Source organism: Callospermophilus lateralis, chromosome 8 (assembly GCF_048772815.1).
Source record: "Callospermophilus lateralis isolate mCalLat2 chromosome 8, mCalLat2.hap1, whole genome shotgun sequence".
Lineage (NCBI taxonomy): Eukaryota > Metazoa > Chordata > Mammalia > Rodentia > Sciuridae > Callospermophilus > Callospermophilus lateralis.
In genome coordinates, this window is record NC_135312.1 from 85425915 (window position 1) to 85445314 (window position 19400).

Genomic DNA, 19400 nt, shown 5'->3' on the forward strand with positions numbered 1-19400 from the left:
ACCTTCTGCCTTTCATTTAAGTTTCGTGTGTGTGTGTGTGTGTGTGTGTGTGTGTGTGAGTGTGTGTGTATGTGTATTACTGGGAACTAAACCCAGGGCCTCACATTCACACGTGCTAGGCAAAGTGCTCTGTCACTGAGCCACATTCCCCATCTCTCTGCCTTTCTACCTAAGGAACCACCCCCTCGGTATTGGGGATTGAACCTAGGGCTACATCTCTAGCACTTTTAACTTGGGACAGGGTCTAGCTAAATGCCCAGGGTGGCCTGGAACTTATAGTCCTTCGGCCTCAGCCTCCCAGGTATTTGGGTTTACAGGTGTGCACAACCTCCCCAAATATAAAACCTAGAATTCTTTTCAAGCGGTCCCTGCTAGGACTCTGTTTCTCTACCTTAGAAAACAAAATTCAACTCCTCCAGCTGATGTAAATTAATAACCACTTTATTCAAGAGAAAGGTCATTTGCAAATATTTATCAAATATGTCAATGCAGGCCAATTAAACTTCTTTGTTGCCTTTAGGAAACACAGAGCAAATGAAATGATCTCGTTTTAACTCTATAGCTAAAATGACCTTGAATAAAGCTGTCCCTCTCCAGGGCCTCATTGTTGTTATCCATAGAAAAGAGCAGTTAAACCAGATGAATTCTAGTTCTTAAAATAATTTATAACTCGGCATTATTTAGGTCTGTCCACATATTTAATTTCAATTTTAAGAAGTCTTGAGAAGAACGTTTTAAAGGAAATCAAGGAGCTGAAATAATCTCACTTCTCCGAATGTTACGTGGCATAACTATCACATACCCCACTCAAGGTTATTTTGAAGACTGTATTAGATAAGCCATGTGAATGTGTTAGAAATTAGATATGTAGTGATTGTTCAAGTAGATATTTGAAACAATGTACACATCCTTCCCAACTGAGGTAACTGGCCCTCTTATTTAGCATTAGGGCATATGACTTGTTACTTGTGCTGAGTAAATGGTAAGTTATGTGAGAATGAAGAAAACTGTACCATCTTGGTATCTCCAGAGAGCCCCTATCTTTGAATTTTAACAAAAAAGATAAAGGAATGCTCTAAAAAGAAGGCACAAAGAATGTGGGAAGGAGGGAATTCACAGGCAAAGGAAGGAGACAGGAAAATAAAAGGCCAGTTAAAAAGAATTGCAGAGATGGGGAGGGGCAGTGGGCATCAGCAGGGCAGGGACAGGAGCCAGTTAGACTGGGGGCGGGGGTGGCTGCTCCGGTGACTTGCCAAGCTGGCACCAGGCGGAGGAGGGGAGCAGGAGGGAGGGACTTGGCGAAGGGCAAAGGCAGAGCAAGACTTAAAAGGGGGATGACCCTAGCTAGCTGATGCCACCAGTGACCTCCGACGCCCAGGGCCAGGGGACCCCTTGAGGGATACACGGGAGGAAAGGCCAGAGAGCTGAGACAAGTCTCCGACTCCTGAAAGAGACGCACTGACCTCAAAGGGGAGACCCCTCGAGGTGCCCAGCACTCCGCTGCCATGTGCGAGCTATACAGCAAGCAGGACACGCTGGCGCTGCGAGGGAAGTACATCGGGTAAGGGCTACCCAGCCCGAAGGAAAGGTGCACGGGGTGGGAAAGCGTGCAAAGGGCCGAAGCGTGTACAGGAGAGTGAGAGAGAGACCTGCGCACCTAAGCTCCCTGGGCTCCGGCCAGCGGGTGCGACGCCGCCCGCCTGCCGCGCTTGCGCACTCACGCCCCCGCCTGCCTCTGCCCGCGCGGTGCTCCCTGGCGCAGCCGGCTAGCCCAGAAGCGCCCGCAGCTGGCTGCGCTGGGCGGAGACGATCGTGGGCAGGAGGCTGACGACAGGCGGCTGGAGGAGTTGGCGACCAGAGTTTACAGCCACTCGGTGGATGGGCGCCCCCACGCCCACCCAGCCCGAGAGCTTGAAATGTGTGAACCCAGAAGTAGTTTTGGCAATGAAAACGAACAAATATTGACATTTTTTTGTTTGAAACAAAAGGAGTGTGTGTGTGTTGCATGCTCGGTTAAGCCGTAAAGGGTTAATCTAGCCAGTGGAAAAACTCGAAACCACCTTCTCTCAGAAAAGAGGGCAGTTCAGTTAGCAGATGCCCATACTCAGCACCACCTAGGTCTCCCAGCTGTGCCCTCACTTCGAATATAAAATGCTGTGTTCTCCCCCATCTTCTTTGTTTTGCCCACATTATAAACGACTTGTAATATAATGGTGAGTGTACAAGATTGACCTGAGCTCTGGTCCTAGTCCTCTGTGAGCTCTGTCAAATTCATTTCCTGTTTTATGAATGTAGGTATAACATTCTGCTTTAGAGGAGCGAGCAAATGAAAATCAGGGTTAGCATTTGTGTATTTAAAAAAATACATGTAAATATGAATGATTGATTAGAGGTATTAGCACTAACCTAGTAAGACCAGTTGTCGCAGTATTGCAGTTGACTGCTACAGCCATCTGGTGGGCATGAGAGGAGGAAAAAAGAACAGAAGGACACAAAAAAGAACAGAAGTAGTGTCCTCTTTGGGGGAAAAGCTGTGCATTTTCTCATACTGAAGCTTCTAACCTCAAACAGGAAAGTTTGTAGATGGCTTAGGAGACTAGTTAGAGCTCAACCCCAAAATGAGATAAAAATGGCCAACCCCCCCCCCAATAGCTGATCACCACCCACTTTTTCTAATCACCCATTCTGTTAGTTTTCAAACCGATGTAATTAGATTCCACTGGAAATCTAATAGTTTCTGACATGATGAGCAGAACAAGTTCTATTTGTGGGAGGAATGTAGCTATGAACTGACTGAAGAATTTTTACCTGAAGTCTGATGGACAAGGTGGAAACTATGTTTAAAAGGCAAGGTGAAGTCTGCAGCTTTCTGTTCACATTCATAGCAAAAGGTTTTCTGTGGATCTTAACTAGTAGGTATAAACTAATAGTTAAGCTTGAATCAACAAGAAATTTCTCCTTAAATATTATTTTCATTTTAGATTGTTTTAAAACTATCCTAGCTACTTTGGAGGCTGAGGCAGAAAGATTGCAAGTTGAAGTCCAGTCCAGGGAATTTAACAAGACCCTGCCTCAAAGTAAAAAAGAAAAAGGGCTAGAAATGTAGCTTAGTGAGTGAATGCCCCTGGGTTCAATCCTCAGTACCGCAAAACAAACAACTACCTCAATGAGAGACTGAGGATGTAGGAATTCAGTGATAAAGTGCTATACTTGCAACTGTTAGGCCCTGGCTTTAACTTCCAGCACTACAAAAATTAAATATACCAATCTGACGCAATTTTAAAATCTGAAGTTGCTATACACAATAATCAATATACTCTCTTATTTAAGAATAGAAAATCTTTTATAGGACAAATTCCCTCAAAATATGTGGAAATAGAAGTCATCTACAAAATCTCCTTTATAATACTAAACTCTGTTATTTTTTTTTTTTTTTAGTTTTTTTAATTTCCCATATTGGTGCATTGTAATTATACATAATAGGAGGATTTTTGTTACATATTCATACATGCATATAACAATGTAATTTGGTCAATATCACCCCTTGGTAAGTTATTTTTATTTAGCTTTTAGTGCTGTTCACCTCTTTTTGGGGAGTGTCGGGATTTACTAAGGATTGAATCTAGGGCATTTAATTACTGAACCACATCCCCAACCCTTGTTTTTTTTTTTTTTTTTTTTGTTTTTTTTTTTAATTTCTTACTGAATTGATAAGGCCTCACTAAATTGCTGAGGCTGGCTTTGAACTCACAATCCTCTTGCCTCAGCCTCCCAAGATACTGGGGATTACAGATGGGCACCATCGGGCCCTGCCTGTTTATGTCTTTATAGTAGATTGGAAGGGAAAAAAAAGAAGAGGCAAAGTCTACTTTCAAATCCTTTTTTTTTTTCATTCACTAACTAGCTAATAAATCTTGATCAAGTTTCTTAATTTTTCTGTGCCTCAGTCTCCTCACTAATCAAAATGAGAACAACAATCCCTATTATATAGTGTTGTTGGATTAAATGAGATAACATTTGTGAAATATGTAATAGTTTCTGCCATACAGGAAGCATCAAAGAAAAAAATTACTTTTTTGTTTTAAAACAAAATTTCCCAAAGGAAAATTAGTTATTGATTTGTGTGATTAGTGCTATCTGCAAGTTAATGATTCTTGAGCCTCTAAACTGAATTGTCAAATCATGGCAAATTTAATATAACTACCATAAGAAATATGAGCAGTGGCATGAATGGGGGATTATGATAAAAGGTTTGCAGGCTGATAAGAAATGGAAAAGAAAAATTGCACGTCATCCAGGTTGTGTTTTCCCTTTCTTTTATGTAATAGTAATTTTCCATTTAGAAGGACAAATACTGAGTTGTTCTGCCAGACCAAAGTATTTCCTTTGATTATTTCTAGGCCCTCTTGTGAAGTTTTCTTTGCTGCAGATCCCATCAAAATAGTGCGAGCCCAGAGGCAGTACATGTTCGATGAGAAAGGAGTACAGTACTTGGACTGCATCAACAATGTTGCCCATGGTAAATGTCCTGTCTTTGTAGTTCTTTGGAATAAGTGTTTATGAAGCAGTTATCTCAGGAATTGCAAGTAGCTGCAGCCTCTTTGCTGAATGGGCGAATAAAGGGAAAAGTTACAGCTAAGTGTGGAAGAGAGAAGAGCTCAACTTTTGTCTTGCTTGCTTCAGAATTCCCCTCAAGTCCTGAGCACTTACAATTGTCACTTATTTCTTGGGCTTTGTCTAAATTTTAGTGGGACACTGTCACCCAGAAGTGTTCACAGCTGCCCTGAAACAGATGGAACTGCTAAATACAAACTCCCGATTCCTCCACGACAACATTGTTGAGTATGCCAAACGCCTCTCGGCCACCCTGCCCGAGAAGCTCTCTGTTTTCTATTTTACAAATTCAGGGTAAGTTTCTGGTTTCCTCCGCATCCTCATTTCAGTTAAATTCTACCTTCTCTCAAGCACACCTTTCCTTTTGATTCATGGTGGAGCATGGATGTCTGAAAAATTTGGGTGAGATTCTCACCAGTCACCAAGTGACCTCGCATTAGGAGCTGGACTTTCTGTTTCTTTTGTCTCTTGACTCTGAATCTTACTGGTCAAATGATGCTCTCTTCTTCAGGCAGTAGAGTAAGTAGTTAAAGAAGCAATAGGCCAGGATAGTTCTTTCAAAACAATAATGAATTTTAGCAAAGAAATAAGTCTATTAAGCAAGTTTTTACTTTTATATGATTTTTGATTGATTCATTTTCTTACAGAAGTTGAATGTATTTCCCCAACATAAATGGAAGGAAGGAAGGAAAGGGAAGAAGGAAAAAAACAGAAGAAAGGAAGGGGGATGGGGAGGGAGGAAAGGGGAAGTTCAAGTGAATAGGTACATTCCAACTTTTAAATTCTGTGAATTAGAATTATCATGTATCTATTTGCAAAGTTGGAAAAGCTGAATATGCAGCAGAAACTCTTATTTTTAAAGTTATATATCTATCTATATGTATATATGTATTAAAACTAACTATTACAAATACTATAAATGTTTGCTTATATGATTTTGTATGATTCACTTTTCCATAGCTATTTTAAAACCAAACTTAGAATATTCTTTTTTTTTCTTTGTAAAGAATTAAGAAGATAGTTTAGGATCTATTGTTATAAAGCAATCTTGCCTCTAATAAATGTGATATTTTTACTTTCATTTATAAAGCATTCCATGCTATTAAGTGACATTAGTCACAAAAAACACTGTCCCCAAAGACTGGATGCATATCTAGGACAAAAAATAATGGGCTTGGAGTTATATAGGCTTTAATCTGAATCCTGACTCTACCTCTTATTAGTTGTAAAACCTTTTTTCTGGTTGCTTAACCTCTCTGAGGCTCTTTCCTCATCTATATAAAGAAGACAAAGAAACTCCTGTGGAGTTGTTCTGAGAATAAATACTGGTAAGTATTCAGCATAATAAAGCAAACAGTAAAGATTCCCCAAATGATTATTTTCTTCCTCCTTGTATGGGTAGTGTATTTAGACGCTCTGAACCAGTTAGGGGGAAAATGACCTTCATGTCATAGACATTGAGCCAATACAACAAGCGTGGTAGCCAGGCATGCACTCTCAGCCTCCTATTCCTCCTCCTGAGATCAGCTTGGTTCAAGCTTCCTAAGAAGTCCTCAAAAATGGTCACCTAGGATAATGATGTCCATCTCATTCCACCATCTTTCCTCCTCTCACAACCCCTTCCCACATGTATGATTGCTCTACACCATGTATAACCAGAGAATTGAAATGTTGTGTTCCATTTGTGTACAATGAATTGAAATGCCTTCTTCTGTCATGTATAACTAAGTAGAACAAATAAAAAATAAATAAATATTTTTAAAAAATATTACCTAATGATGGAGCTGGACTAGACTTGAAATGGGCAGCATTTCTGTGATTTTTCCTGGGCAGCTTCTGTATGTCTCATTCTCTATTGAAAACCTCTGGGAGACTTGGATTAGAGAGTGACGTGAGCTCAGGGTGGGTAAGATTGAAGAGGAAGAAAAGGACTTCTTACTACTTATTAAATCTCTGAATAAATATAACCTTACAACGTTCATAATTAACATTTTAAAATATTTTATAAAGAGATCATCACATTGTCCCCTCTCTCTACTATGTTATCTTACTAGATCTGAAGCCAATGACTTAGCTTTACGCCTGGCTCGGCAGTTCCGAGACCACCAAGATGTGATCACTCTGGACCAGTAAGTCTCAGATTTCTAATCAAGAACCCCCCTCAGAGATAAAACTGTTCTGATCATATCTATACTAATACCATAAGCACTTGTGGAAGAGGGCAGACATATGGGACAATGTTTTTTAAATTCTGTGGAAGGTGGCAAGGCCAGATTAAATCCAGAGGATAATTCTTTTCATACCAGCACATGGGGGAGGCTGTACTTGGTGCTGGGGAGGCTGTAGCCTCATGGGTTTTGCATGAATCAGGCTGAATTTTCACACAGTATTTATTCTGCCACTACTACATCTAACTCAGTCTTCTTTAAAAGAAAAATATCATTTGTTTCGTTTTCATGATTATCCATTGTAATTAATTTTAAAGGTAACAATTTAGAACAAATTTTTAAAGGAACCCAACAGCCAACTAAGTTTGTGACAATTAAGTCACATTTAATCTTACCTCTCAAACTTGATTTATTACATTTTAAACAAGAAATTTGACAAGTTCTATATTTACTAGGGAGGTTTTTATTTTCTTTTCTAACTTCCATCCCACAATCCTCAATTGCAGGGGGTGGAACTAATTATGTCCTTTATTTTGTGCCCATCCTCCCATACCTATAGACAACTAATAATGTATATATTTCATTTTATTTCATGTAAAATGTGTATCTCTTTTAATTTTATGAAAAATTAATTAAAACGATTTGGGTGTCTTTTTCTGTTTCCACCTTTTATCCCTTGTCATTGTGTTTTAAGAATTCTGTTGTTAGGGGGACATCTGTTCTATTCTTCTGAGCGCTGTCCAATAGAAATACAATGTGAGCCATATAAGCACTTTAAAATGTTCTAGCAGACATTATAAAAGGCATAATCCTTTCAATGTGCAATCAATATAAAAGATACTAAAACATCTTACATTCTTTTTTGTACTAAATATTGGAAGTCCAGTGTTGGTTTTGCACCCACAGGACATCTGAAATCAGACTAGCTATATTTCAAGCACCCAACAGCTACATGTGGGGAATGACTGTCACAGGAAATCTCAGCGCAATTCTAACTATCTGAAAGCAGTCCCCAAATACGGGTACTGTAACTGCCACCTACCTCCAGCCACCACAAGCAGTAGTGCTGCAACAAGCTTCCTCATACCTGTGCCCTTGAAGTCTTTTCTGAGAATTTCTTAGGACACCCAGAAACAGGACTGCTGAGCCATAGGGTACACTACAAATACTGTTAATTTGACTAAATACTGTCACAGTTGTCTGCAAAATGGTAGCAGCATCCCACACAGAAGACTTCCTATTTTGCACTAAAATTTATCACTAAAAATTTTCACTAATGTTTATCCAGCTAACTTTTTAAAATAATTTTTACCAGTCTAATAGGTATAACATATCTCTCAGTGTCATTTTACTCTACATTTTTCTAATTATTAATCTGAGACTCTCTTCATATGCATCTTGTGGTTTGGGTTTTTTACATATTTTTAAAAAATGTTTCTTCCCTTCTTCCCAATCCCCATCTCATTTCCCCACCCAGATTAGAAAGATGTTCTTCTATTTATTAACTATTTCTCATATTGAATCCACCTTTCCCCCACTTCCTTATCATTTATGTATGGATGTACCTCTGAGCTCTTTTTCTGTTCCAGAGGTCTATACGTTCTTATTCTGATACCATACTAATTTTATTATGAAGACATTATAGCCTGTCTGATCTATGCTGGGGCAAGTTTTTTGCTTTATCTGTTCAAGAGCCTTTTGTAATTTCCTTTCCAGATCTCTCCATTATATTTCTGAAAAAAAAAAAAACAAGCAAAAAATATCATTGCCACTTGTGTTTTAAATGAGAGGAATTTCATGACCATTTGGTCACCATAATCTAGGTTTTTCTTGAACATACCTCCTGTTCCTTCCTAATTACTGTTTGCCTAATATTTGCAACTGGACATCCTTCAGAAGTCATCCCAAACAGAAACACATGCCCATTCTTTGATATAAAGCAGTTTGTCATTCACTCCCCAGTACTCCAAAGAAATAAGAACAAAAAAATTTAAAAATAAAGTTGTTCTCAAAATTTACCAGTATGTAACTATCACATATATTTGAAAAATACATATGTATATAATTTTGCACGAAGATATAGAAAATAATTTTTCATCTTTAGATAATATAATTTAGCACTAGCAAAAAAATAATGTGATTTTCCCTACTGAAAAGAAACCACCTGAGGCCTTCCATGTATGAACAAATTAAATGGCCAGAGTTACCATGAAAAATTAGATCTTATACAGTTAAACCTGGCATCAATGTGGATGGATGCATAGGGGTAATAAGCAACACTATTTTTTATACATTAGAAAAGCATCCTTCCAGAGAAATCTTGGTTACTATTCTTTTTCTTTTCAGTGCTTACCATGGTCACTTATCATCTTTAATTGAGATCAGTCCATATAAATTTCGGAAGGGCAAAGATGTCAAGAAAGAGTTTGTTCATGTGGTAAGTATCTGACAATCTTAGAATCAGAACACTAGTACTAGAAAAATGCCTAGTGATAATCTAGCTCAACATCATCAAAATGAAACCAAGGCCTGGCAGTGTGGTACATGCCTGTAATCTCAGCTATTCAGGAGGCTGAGGCAGGAGAATCTCAAGTTCAAGTTCAGCCTAGGCAACTTAATAAGACCCCGTCTTAAAATGAAAATTTTAAAGGACTGGGGATACAGCTCAGTGGTAAAGCCCTCCTGGGTTCAATCCTCAATAGTGAAATGAAAGAAGGAAAGAAGGAAGGAAACCATAAAAAAAGAAAAGTAAGATCTAGAATAGTTACATGACTTGCTAAAGTCTAAGGACTAGAGACCAAATGTGGCTTTAGTTCACTGGTGAGTATCATCACAGGCAAATTAGTACAGTAGTACAATATGTTGTTCACAGCTGTCATTTCATTTTTCTTGCTCCTTGATCAATTACTTTTTATACCACTCATACCAATTTAAAATTCAGAGTTAAATTGAGTTTGCATGACTTATAAAATTTATTCTATTGCTACATTATTATATAGATTAATTTAAAAGTCAAATAAAGAAACCAAGTTGAGAAACAGTGAAATCCATTTGGTGTGTTTGTTAACTGAGGATCCGTAGCTTTCTTAAGTCTATTATTCATATCTGAAGACAGTGCTGAGGCACTCTTTATATTTCTGAATTATTAATATGAATAATATAGTTGACAAGTGTTGATTCATTTTAAATATAGAATGTTTAATATGGTTTCCATTCATTAACATTTTTGTGTTTTATAATTACACTTGTTGATTTGAATCTGCTACTTATGTGAATAGAAACAAAGTTTCATTTATAAGGTTCTGAAAGCAAATCCAAGCTCCTGTTCATAATTCACAGAGGTCATTTCTTCACAGAATTCAGAAATGCTAAGGAAAAAGAACAGAAAAACCTAGAGTCACTTAACTCGACATGATCAACTTACTCCCATGCCGTTGTGGGAAAATACTTTTTTAAAAAAGTTTATTCAAGAGGTAAATGATGAGAAGCTGAATCATGTGATGTTTTCAGGCACCAACTCCAGATATTTACAGAGGAAAATATAGAGAAGACCACTCAGACCCAGCCAGTGCTTATGCAGATGAAGTGAGGAAGATTATTGAAGAAGCTCATAACAATGGAAGGAAGGTTAGCTTTTTCAAAATACATTAACACCTTTTATAAAATGGGTTGAAACTGTAATTCACAGTAGAGAAGAGAAAGGATTAGATCTGAATTCCCTTTCTGTGCTTCTCTGGCTGCATGTTTCACTTGGTTCATGTTGAGGGGGGAAAAAGCATGATTACAGACACACCTCTGACTGTCTACTAATACTTATTCTGGAAATGCAAACACCATCCTCATTGAAGAACTAGTAGCCTACTTCTGACCTCTTCAGGGGTATGCAGGGTCTGGTCCAGAGGCATTGAGGATGAGAGAATTAAGAAAGGTGATAAACCAGGGAAGACTCTTCTGAGATGAATGAACATAGGGGTTAACATAGGGTGAAGGGACAGAGTGGCCCTGGAGTCTCAGGATCAATGTAGACTTCCCACAGGGCTCTTCCATGGACATAGTTCAAGCTTCCTTAACTTACACTGCCTGGGCTTGGTCTGCACCTGGGTAAGCCAAGGTAGAAAAATGTCCTTCCAATATGGCCCAAACTTCAGAAACAGAGTCCTCAAAGGGTTTTCATTTTTTTTTTTTTTTTAGTCTTTATCCTACTGTATTCATCTTCATCTTCAATTTGAGAGTTACTTATGTAGGTATTTGATAATACTTTGCCTTTAAACTGGCTTATGGCATAGATGTAGCAATTCAAAAAGAAAACCCCTTAATTTTAAAAAAATGGTTTACTTTTTCCAATTAACTTAAATATTTTTGTCATTATGACTAGAGATCCATTCACATTTCTCCATTATTTCTTCTTATCCATCCATTTTCCATATCTTCTTTTGAGATATCTCTATGCAGATATACCTAAAACTCTAGCTGTGCTGGGGAGCTTTATACTTTCTCTTCAAATAAAGCCTATATGTCTTTACATCTATGATGGTAGTCAATGCTTTCAGGGAAAAAAATTACATTATAACTAGATCATATAGGCCTTTTGTCACTAAAAGAGAATCTGGATAAGTTTTTGAGAATATTAGCATTCGGTAGTTTGGGGGTTAATGCTGTTGTGTTAACAATGCTAAAGACAAGGAGAAAATATAAGACAGGTGCTTCTGAATGATGTGCTTGCAGACCCATGGAATTTTAGGTTAGAAATCTCTGGAGTCCAACAGGCTTATTCTATAGCTAATACCTGACAGTGCTAACAAGTGAAGAACTTAACCCAAAATGATACAGTTGTGAAGGTGTAGTTTGAACTAGACCCTTGGTTCTCTTGATTTATCTGATGTTCTTCTTGCATGTTCTCTTCTTACTTGAGCAGTTTCTATTTCCTACTTTTTCCTTAGTCTCTAAAATACTTCATATATAGTTCCTATTGTGAGTTGCCTAACTGTGAGGGAAGTGTGGCTCAGGGCAAGACCTAGAAAATACAGTAGAGTAATAATCACATATGGCCACAAGCCACCGTTAGGCCAATTCTAGCTTCAAGAAGTCCTATTTCACCAAGCTGGCTAAAAAGTGCCATGGTGATGCCTTGGAAACCCTGGTAAAATTTTAGAGGGTCTTCTCAAAGCATCAGTCTTTTTCAGATCATCCTAATAATGAAACCACTGCACTTAATTAATGATGCAGAAATGGGAGTTCCCTCTCATCTTCTCCATTTCTCTTGGTAGCTTGACGGGTACCCTAGAATTTCAACAACTAATAAGATCATTTGCTTTTCTAGCATAGACACCTTCCTTTTGTTTTTAATCAAAAGGCTGACCTGCCACTTAATAACAGTTCTATTCCTAGCCACTTTTAAAATAACCAGCTCTATAAGCAATCCTCTTTCTTAGGGGGTTAGAGGGGGACCTAATGGACTGTGACTCCCTCTTCTCTTGTATAGATTGCTGCCTTTATTGCTGAATCCATGCAGAGTTGTGGCGGACAAATAATCCCTCCAGCAGGCTACTTCCAGAAAGTGGCAGAGTATGTACTTGACGTGGGCACCATTGGTCAGACTGAGGGCACTGTGACAATTCTCTAGGGCCATATTGGTTGCCAATACACTAAAGTACTCCCAGGTTAGCTGGTAAATAGCCACTCCTGAGTGCCTGCCATCCCAGGACTCTCAGATGCCCCCCTTTTCCTTCCCCAAGATCCAGAAAATAAAGGGTTTGCATATGGCCCAGCAGAGCTGTCTCCAGCTGTCCCTCATCTGGCATCCTGTCTGATTGGCTGGCACCTAAGCCTTACCAATTAGTAAAAATCTGAAGATTCTGCTAAAAACTACTCATTCAATTCTTTCTCTTTCCACTTAAAACACTGCAATATAGCTTACTTTAAGCAGCACACATGCATTAACAGTGTGGAATATATCCAATCTAGAAATTGTATTATTATATTGTAACATGTGTGTGGGATTCTGAATATTTTTAATATACATCAAGGCTTCAGGTTAACAATGCTTTTTTGTCTTAAATAATCTACATCTTTTTTCCACTATTTTAAAAATTATTTTTTATTTATTTTTTGTAATAATCTATATATTTATGTGTAGGTCTGGGGACACTTGGTAATCTGAAGGCATTAAAGCACACCTTTGCTTTTCAGATATGTACACAAAGCAGGGGGAGTGTTCATAGCTGACGAAGTTCAGGTAGGCTTTGGCCGAGTTGGAAAACATTTCTGGAGCTTCCAAATGCATGGTGAGGACTTTGTTCCAGATATTGTCACAATGGGAAAACCCATGGGCAATGGCCACCCAATGGCATGCGTAGTGACAACCAATGAAATTGCAGAAGCCTTCAACAACGCTGGGGTGGAGTATTTCAATACGGTAAATTTTGGTCTACCAGTTTAACATTTTTTTTCATTTAAAAATTGTTTTATTAAACCTACAAAAATTTCAACTTTGTAAATAATCAAAGGACACAACTTAAAACAGCAACTAGATACCATTTGTTCTAATCCATTCATTACGATATAAGAGATTATTATTATTATTTTGAGCAGAGTGGGATAAGACAACTGCTTAACACACTATGGATGAGAGGATAAATAGATAGATGATTCTAGAACTGTGTTTCCCAGGAGGAAACAAATGTTCAACAAATGTTACAAATGTTCAAACCCTACTGACTCCTGATCTTAAGTTTAGAAATTTATACTAAAAATGTTCCTTATATGGCTATTGACTAAAACGTAAAAATGTGAGAAAACTTAAGCATTTAACAATAAGGATATGACTAAAAATTCTACAACTTTAATTCTAAGAGGGAAAAATAATGCATGTTCCTATACTTTTTGCCAGTGTAGTAAAGACTAAGAGTGTTTCACCAGTAACCACAGGAGAACCCTTGCCAAACAAAATTTTGTTGTATATGGCACAGCATTCCTTATATTTTTCTGATGTGTCTTTTTCTTCCTAAAACAGCCTTATTAATTTTTCTAGTAATAGTTGGCTATCCTGTTAAACTTTGTCAGTTAGAATATATTCACAAACAATATGATCTTTTTGTATCATGATTAAAATTCCCAAGAAACTTTTAAAGTATTTAGATGATTCAGTATTATAAAAGTCATACAACTATCATAAGAGACAGTAAATTTTTATCTTTTGGAAATTTTATTTTCATGGCTTTACTCCCAAAAGTTTTAAGCTTTAGCCTTGGAAAAATTATTGTGGATTGTACAATATGTATACAAAATTTGTGAAAAGCTAAAAGTAAAATTCAAATGACATAAATTATCCAGAGAAAATGACATTGCTTAGCTATTTTCACTCAGCTCTTCAAGGGTAGAAAGCTCAAATTCCTTCACTGAATCATACTCTGAAATCCTTCATTTATAATATGATGTCTTTTTGTTTTTGTTTGGATGAAACAATACATTCCTTGATAATCCTTCATACCAGTTGTGCAGCATGCAAAATATATTCTGGAATGAATTTCCATTCAATCCTAAATAAATAGAATCATACTGTATTCTAAATCTGAGAAATTAATATTGTAGGAGAAAATGTTATTAAAATCATATTTTCACTTATGAATGTGGAAGCTAAATTTCTCATAGATGAAGCAATATCACTAATTCAATGGTTCTGTCTTTCTTCTGAAGTATGGAGGAAATCCAGTGTCTTGTGCTGTTGGTTTGGCTGTCCTGGATATCATTGAAAAGGAAGACCTCCAGGGAAATGCTATGAAAGTAGGAAATTACCTTATTGAGTTACTGAATAAGCTGAAGGCTAAGCACACTTTGATAGGCAATATTAGGTATGTTTATTATGAAGTTGTCTTCTAGTTATTTGTTTTTCCAAAATAGAAGCTTATATTTTACATTATAAATTTAAAATAAAGTATATAAAACTAAATCTAGAAAACACTGAGAAACAGAATGTAAAAATCATTCTTCTTTCAAATACAGATATCATCACTATTAATATTTGTGTGTATATCTTTCCTTTCATCCTGTTTCTTTTTTATAAATCTAGCATAATTTCAGCTCCCCCCAAAATGAAATGAAGACATTTAAGGTAATTCTAAACAATCTATGCAAAATTATTTAACATGTCCTCCTAGAAAGTTGGATATTTTTCAGATACATATGGATATCTACCATCATAAATATCCTGAGGAAACTAAATGGCATGAAAAGGTTGTTTTAAGTCCTTTCCTTTTATAATAGAGAAAAAAAATTCATGGAAAAACTGTTTCAAAAACTAGAATTAACCATGAACACTGGGTTGGTTAAAAATCAATAACAATTACACTTCAAGGGTATCACATTCAGCTTTAAACTAAACTGAATTTTGGGGCAGTGTTAACTTTTTGTGACAGTGCAGTGTTCTCTAGAATGTGTGTCAAGTTTTTCTTCCCCACATTCCCAGGGGCATCGGCCTTTTTATCGGGATTGACTTAGTGAAGGACCATGAGGAAAGAACCCCGGCCACAGCAGAAGCCCAGCATGTCATCTACAAGTAAATTCTCCTCCACATCTTTTGGTACCTTGGCCCACTTGAAAGCTTGTTTCACTTACTCTTACCTCTCCAAAAAAAGAAAATTTAAGACACATACAGTTTATAAATGTGGGCTTCTTGAATGCAGAGTCTATGTCTGCACTGTGTTCCCATGGTCCTTAAGCAATCTTAGCTGTCATTCATATACACTCACATATATTTTCTACACTAATTAGGATGAAAGAAAAACGAGTGCTGCTCAGTGTCGATGGACCTCATAGAAATGTGCTTAAAATAAAACCACCCATGTGCTTCACTGAAGAAAATGCAAAGTTTATGGTGGACCAACTCGATGGGATTTTAACAGGTGGGTACACAGATATATATTTAAGATGTTTCCTGGCCTCCTCCTCAAAACTCACTGCCTCCCCACAGCCTCAGCCTCAGCCATCCATGACCATGAGCATCTTGTGTCCATGATGGAAGTGAGGGAGGACAAATGTATAACTTTCCATTTAGAACTAGAAACAGCTGAAAAATAACAACTACATAGGCTCTTAGTTAAATCAAAATTTTCAGTTTAAACTCACACAACTTCAAATCTAAGTTTTGACTGAAATAGCACACTTCTATTTTTATTGTTTATTTTTACTTTAAATAACTAGGATATTAGCCAGGCACTGTGGCATATGCCTGTAATCCCAACTACTTGGGGAGGCTCAGACAGGAAAATTCTAAGTTCAAAACCAGCCTGGGTAACTTAGACCATATCTCAAAATAAAAAATACAAAAGGTTGGAGATGTAGCTCAGTGGTAGAATTCCCCTGGGTTCAATCTCCAGTCACATACACACGAAGGGGAAGGCGAAGGAGAAGGAGAAGGAGAAGGATTTTAAAACTGAATGTCTTCATTACATCATGTACTATAAATACCACAGCATATAGTTTTCAGCATAGTGCCATTAAAACACCTAAAACATTTTAATAAAAATTATAGTCTACAGGTTAACAATTTTTATTATGCCGAATTGTTTGACTTCGTGTGTTTAAAGTTTAATTTTTTCTTTTCATTGAAATAATATTTGAAATATTTGTTAAAATATCTTGGTTTATTCCAATTTAATTTTTTACTTTTGTTTATCATTCAGAATTATAGCCTATCATGGGAATTTGTCTTTATTTAATCATATTATGCTATTAGGTAAACTTGTTTTTCTGTTATGAACATAAATTGGGTTAGAAAGTAAATAAGCCCTGGGGCTGAGGTTGTGGCTCAGTGGTAGAGTGCTCAACTAGCATGCATAAGACCACATAACAATAAAATAAAGATATTGTGTCTACCTAAAACTAAAAAATAAATATTAAAAAAAGAAAGTAAATAAGCACTGTAAATCCATGTTGAATATCATAAAGCACTATTGAAAAGTTCATTCATTTCTGTTGTTGCTTTTAGTTATATTTTTAAGATTCAACTTCCTGCTTATTTCTCACCTTTCAGGGTTAGAATAAGGCTGAGAATCCAGGAATCAATATAGCATATGAAATCGATAATTAATGTTTGGAAACTTGAGAGTTAGCCTGTTCACAATAGGATAACTGTCTGGACTCAGAAACTGTGCTCACACCTAAACATGGCAAGCATTCCTTAGGAACCTGTGTGTCCTCAGTCCCCCTGGAAGAAAGGCTATAGGTTGGGAAAGCAGAAGCCAACTCAGGGCTTGAGTATCATTTGCAGTGGGACAGAAAAAAATTGTTCTAATAAAAATTTAAAGCCAGAAGTTTTAATAGTGATGTTTTTTTTTTTTTTTTTTTTGTGTGTGTGTGTGTGTGTGTGTGTGTGGAACATCCCCAGCCCTTTTAATTTTTTTATTTTGAGACAGGGTCTTACCAGGTTACTCAAGCCTTGTTAAATTGCTGAAGCTGGCTTTGAACCTGCAATCTTCCTGCCTCAGACTCCTGAGCCATTAGGAATACAGGCATGCACTACCATGTAGTGACACTTTTTTAAACACACTTTCCTTTGCATTCTTTAGAATAAAGATATTCTGATGGACACCAAAAGTTTTTTTTTAAGGATTTTTCTGTTATCTGTCTTTTCCATGATATCTTCCTTGATTTAGCTATAGAAGAAGCCATGCAAGCCAAAACTCAAAGTGTGATCCCTGAGAATACCCCATGCAGAACAAAGGTAAGAGTTGGCTACTTTATTTGTAGGGAGAAAGTGTAAAGCTTTGGGAATTAAAAAAAAAAAAAAAAAAGATTGCAAAACTTAAAATGACTTGTACAGTGGCTATTAGAACAAAACAAGCCCAGTCTAGGATTGGCTTGTTGTTGCAAATTTGAGTGCACAATTAAATTTCCAAAGTCTATATCACAGTATTTGAGAGAAATAAAGCAAAAGATCCATTCTTACAGGATCATTTCTATAACACACACACACACACACACACAAGGAATATCCTCTGCCTGCAAAGAGAGCTTTCAAAATATAGAGAGAGATGGTAACAAATGACCTAAGCTGCATAACCGCCTCTGGTTCCCACGCATTGCTCTTTACCATCAGCAGAGGCGTTTGTAGTGTGGCTCCACAGTGCCAGAGCTTGGTTCTGAAATGAACTGAAGTGGAAGCTTCTAAACGCAGCCGGGGAATCATCTGGCACTAAGTGGCCTAGTTTCTGCATTTGATGTGTTTCTAGCACAGGGGCCTTTCCATTCTCTTCCCAAGCTGCCCAGGGTGTGAGAAAGAGCACCCTGGGTTGGGAAACAAAAAGGCAAAAACTTGAGAGGTTTTGTTGCATAACTTGTTATTTGTTTGTGATTTAGATGCGTGAAGGAACACTCAGTGCCCAGAGGCCGCCCGCACATCCAGTGCAGTCAGCAGAGTCTTTTCCATGATGAAAAACACTGGGCTGTTTGAGTGAGAGCAAATGATTTGCTAATGGGAATGTTTCTGTCTCTTCACTCAACACAGGAATATAGGAATCCATTTTTATATGAAGTTCAAGAGCAGTTTTTCAAGTCTGGGATAGAATCATAGCTGCAAAAACACATTGACCAAGCACTGAAAAGCATCCTGCAAAAACAAAAGTTCACCACAGGAAATCCCTTTCCAGAGTTAGCAAAATCAACACACATGTATGAAATTTTGACTTAGAGTCCCAGATCTTATGTTGCCATCACATTTCAAATGTCTACTGAAGATACTAATAAGGGAGTTAGAGAGGAACAATCAATATTGCTTTGTCTTGTTCTTTTTTCCCTGGGGTTTGTGTGTGTTCGTCTGTTAAGTAGGTCTTGCAAAGGTTGGGCTGGTGCAGCGGTGAGAGTTTTGTGTGTCTGTCTTGCAGATGCACAAGGACGCACATGTGGAATTGCTCAGTGACAGCATCAATGACCCCACAGAAAATCCCAGCAGAAAGAGAAATGGAATGTGCACAAATAAGCATTCACTGCTCAGTAAAAGGCTCAAGACATGAAAGATTAGCATTATGAAGTCATCATTTTCCAGAGTTGCAGAGAATGAATGGATATGTCTCATCTCTTTGTAGTTCTATTGTGCTATCTACAGGTAGAGTTTTCATTCAGTTTAGATTTGTAAGGAAAAAGGTAAATGAGTAATAAGAATAAACCAAGTGCAATTAAACTAAGCCAAGATTACTAATTCATTCTCTAGCCTATTAATTCCTTACTTGAGATTTCTGAAGTTACTTAACTTATTCTTCTAAATTTAAGTTGGGAAATACAAAACTAAGATGGCAGTTTTACCCTCAGGTTTCAATGTTTGAAATTAAAGAACTGAGTATAATAGATTCTTAACTTTGGAGACTTGTGCATTAAATATGAATTCTATAATGGTTTAACATAAAAATATATTTATGGACTGTAAAAAATAAAAGATGATGTACATTTAAAAATTTACTAGGAAAGTGTTTACCCTTCTTTTGCAGAGAATGTTAAAGGTTGGAGTGCCAAAAAATCACAGTCATGTAGAAAAAAATTATATGCTGCAAATATTAAAATGTGAATGAATAATAACCTCTGGTGGGAGACTTAGTTAATCATCACCCTGTGGAGACAGGGAGGGGA

At 37.2% G+C, this 19400-nt stretch overlaps 1 protein-coding gene across 1 annotated transcript; it reads left to right on the forward strand.

Moving 5' to 3' along the window:
- The first annotated feature begins 1367 nt into the window (after positions 1 to 1367).
- Etnppl (ethanolamine-phosphate phospho-lyase) lies at positions 1368 to 19138 on the forward strand. The gene is made up of 13 exons (XM_076864509.1): positions 1368 to 1561; positions 4401 to 4519; positions 4749 to 4908; positions 6669 to 6743; positions 9129 to 9219; positions 10293 to 10409; positions 12265 to 12347; positions 12972 to 13197; positions 14478 to 14632; positions 15247 to 15336; positions 15552 to 15682; positions 17435 to 17502; positions 18662 to 19138. Exons 1-13 carry the CDS (start codon positions 1506 to 1508, stop codon positions 18788 to 18790), a joined length of 1500 nt encoding a protein of 499 aa, XP_076720624.1. The 5' UTR covers positions 1368 to 1505; the 3' UTR covers positions 18791 to 19138.
- The last annotated feature ends 262 nt before the right edge of the window (positions 19139 to 19400 follow it).

Bases quoted from the DNA above. Each gene is read 5' to 3' on its own strand.
- Etnppl (XM_076864509.1), top strand. From the start codon at position 1,506: ATGTGCGAGCTATACAGCAAGCAGGACACGCTGGCGCTGCGAGGGAAG. The intron at 4,520-4,748 runs GTAAATGTCCTG...TCTAAATTTTAG, and splicing joins CATCAACAATGTTGCCCATG to TGGGACACTGTCACCCAGAA. The intron at 13,198-14,477 runs GTAAATTTTGGT...TTTCTTCTGAAG, and splicing joins GGGTGGAGTATTTCAATACG to TATGGAGGAAATCCAGTGTC.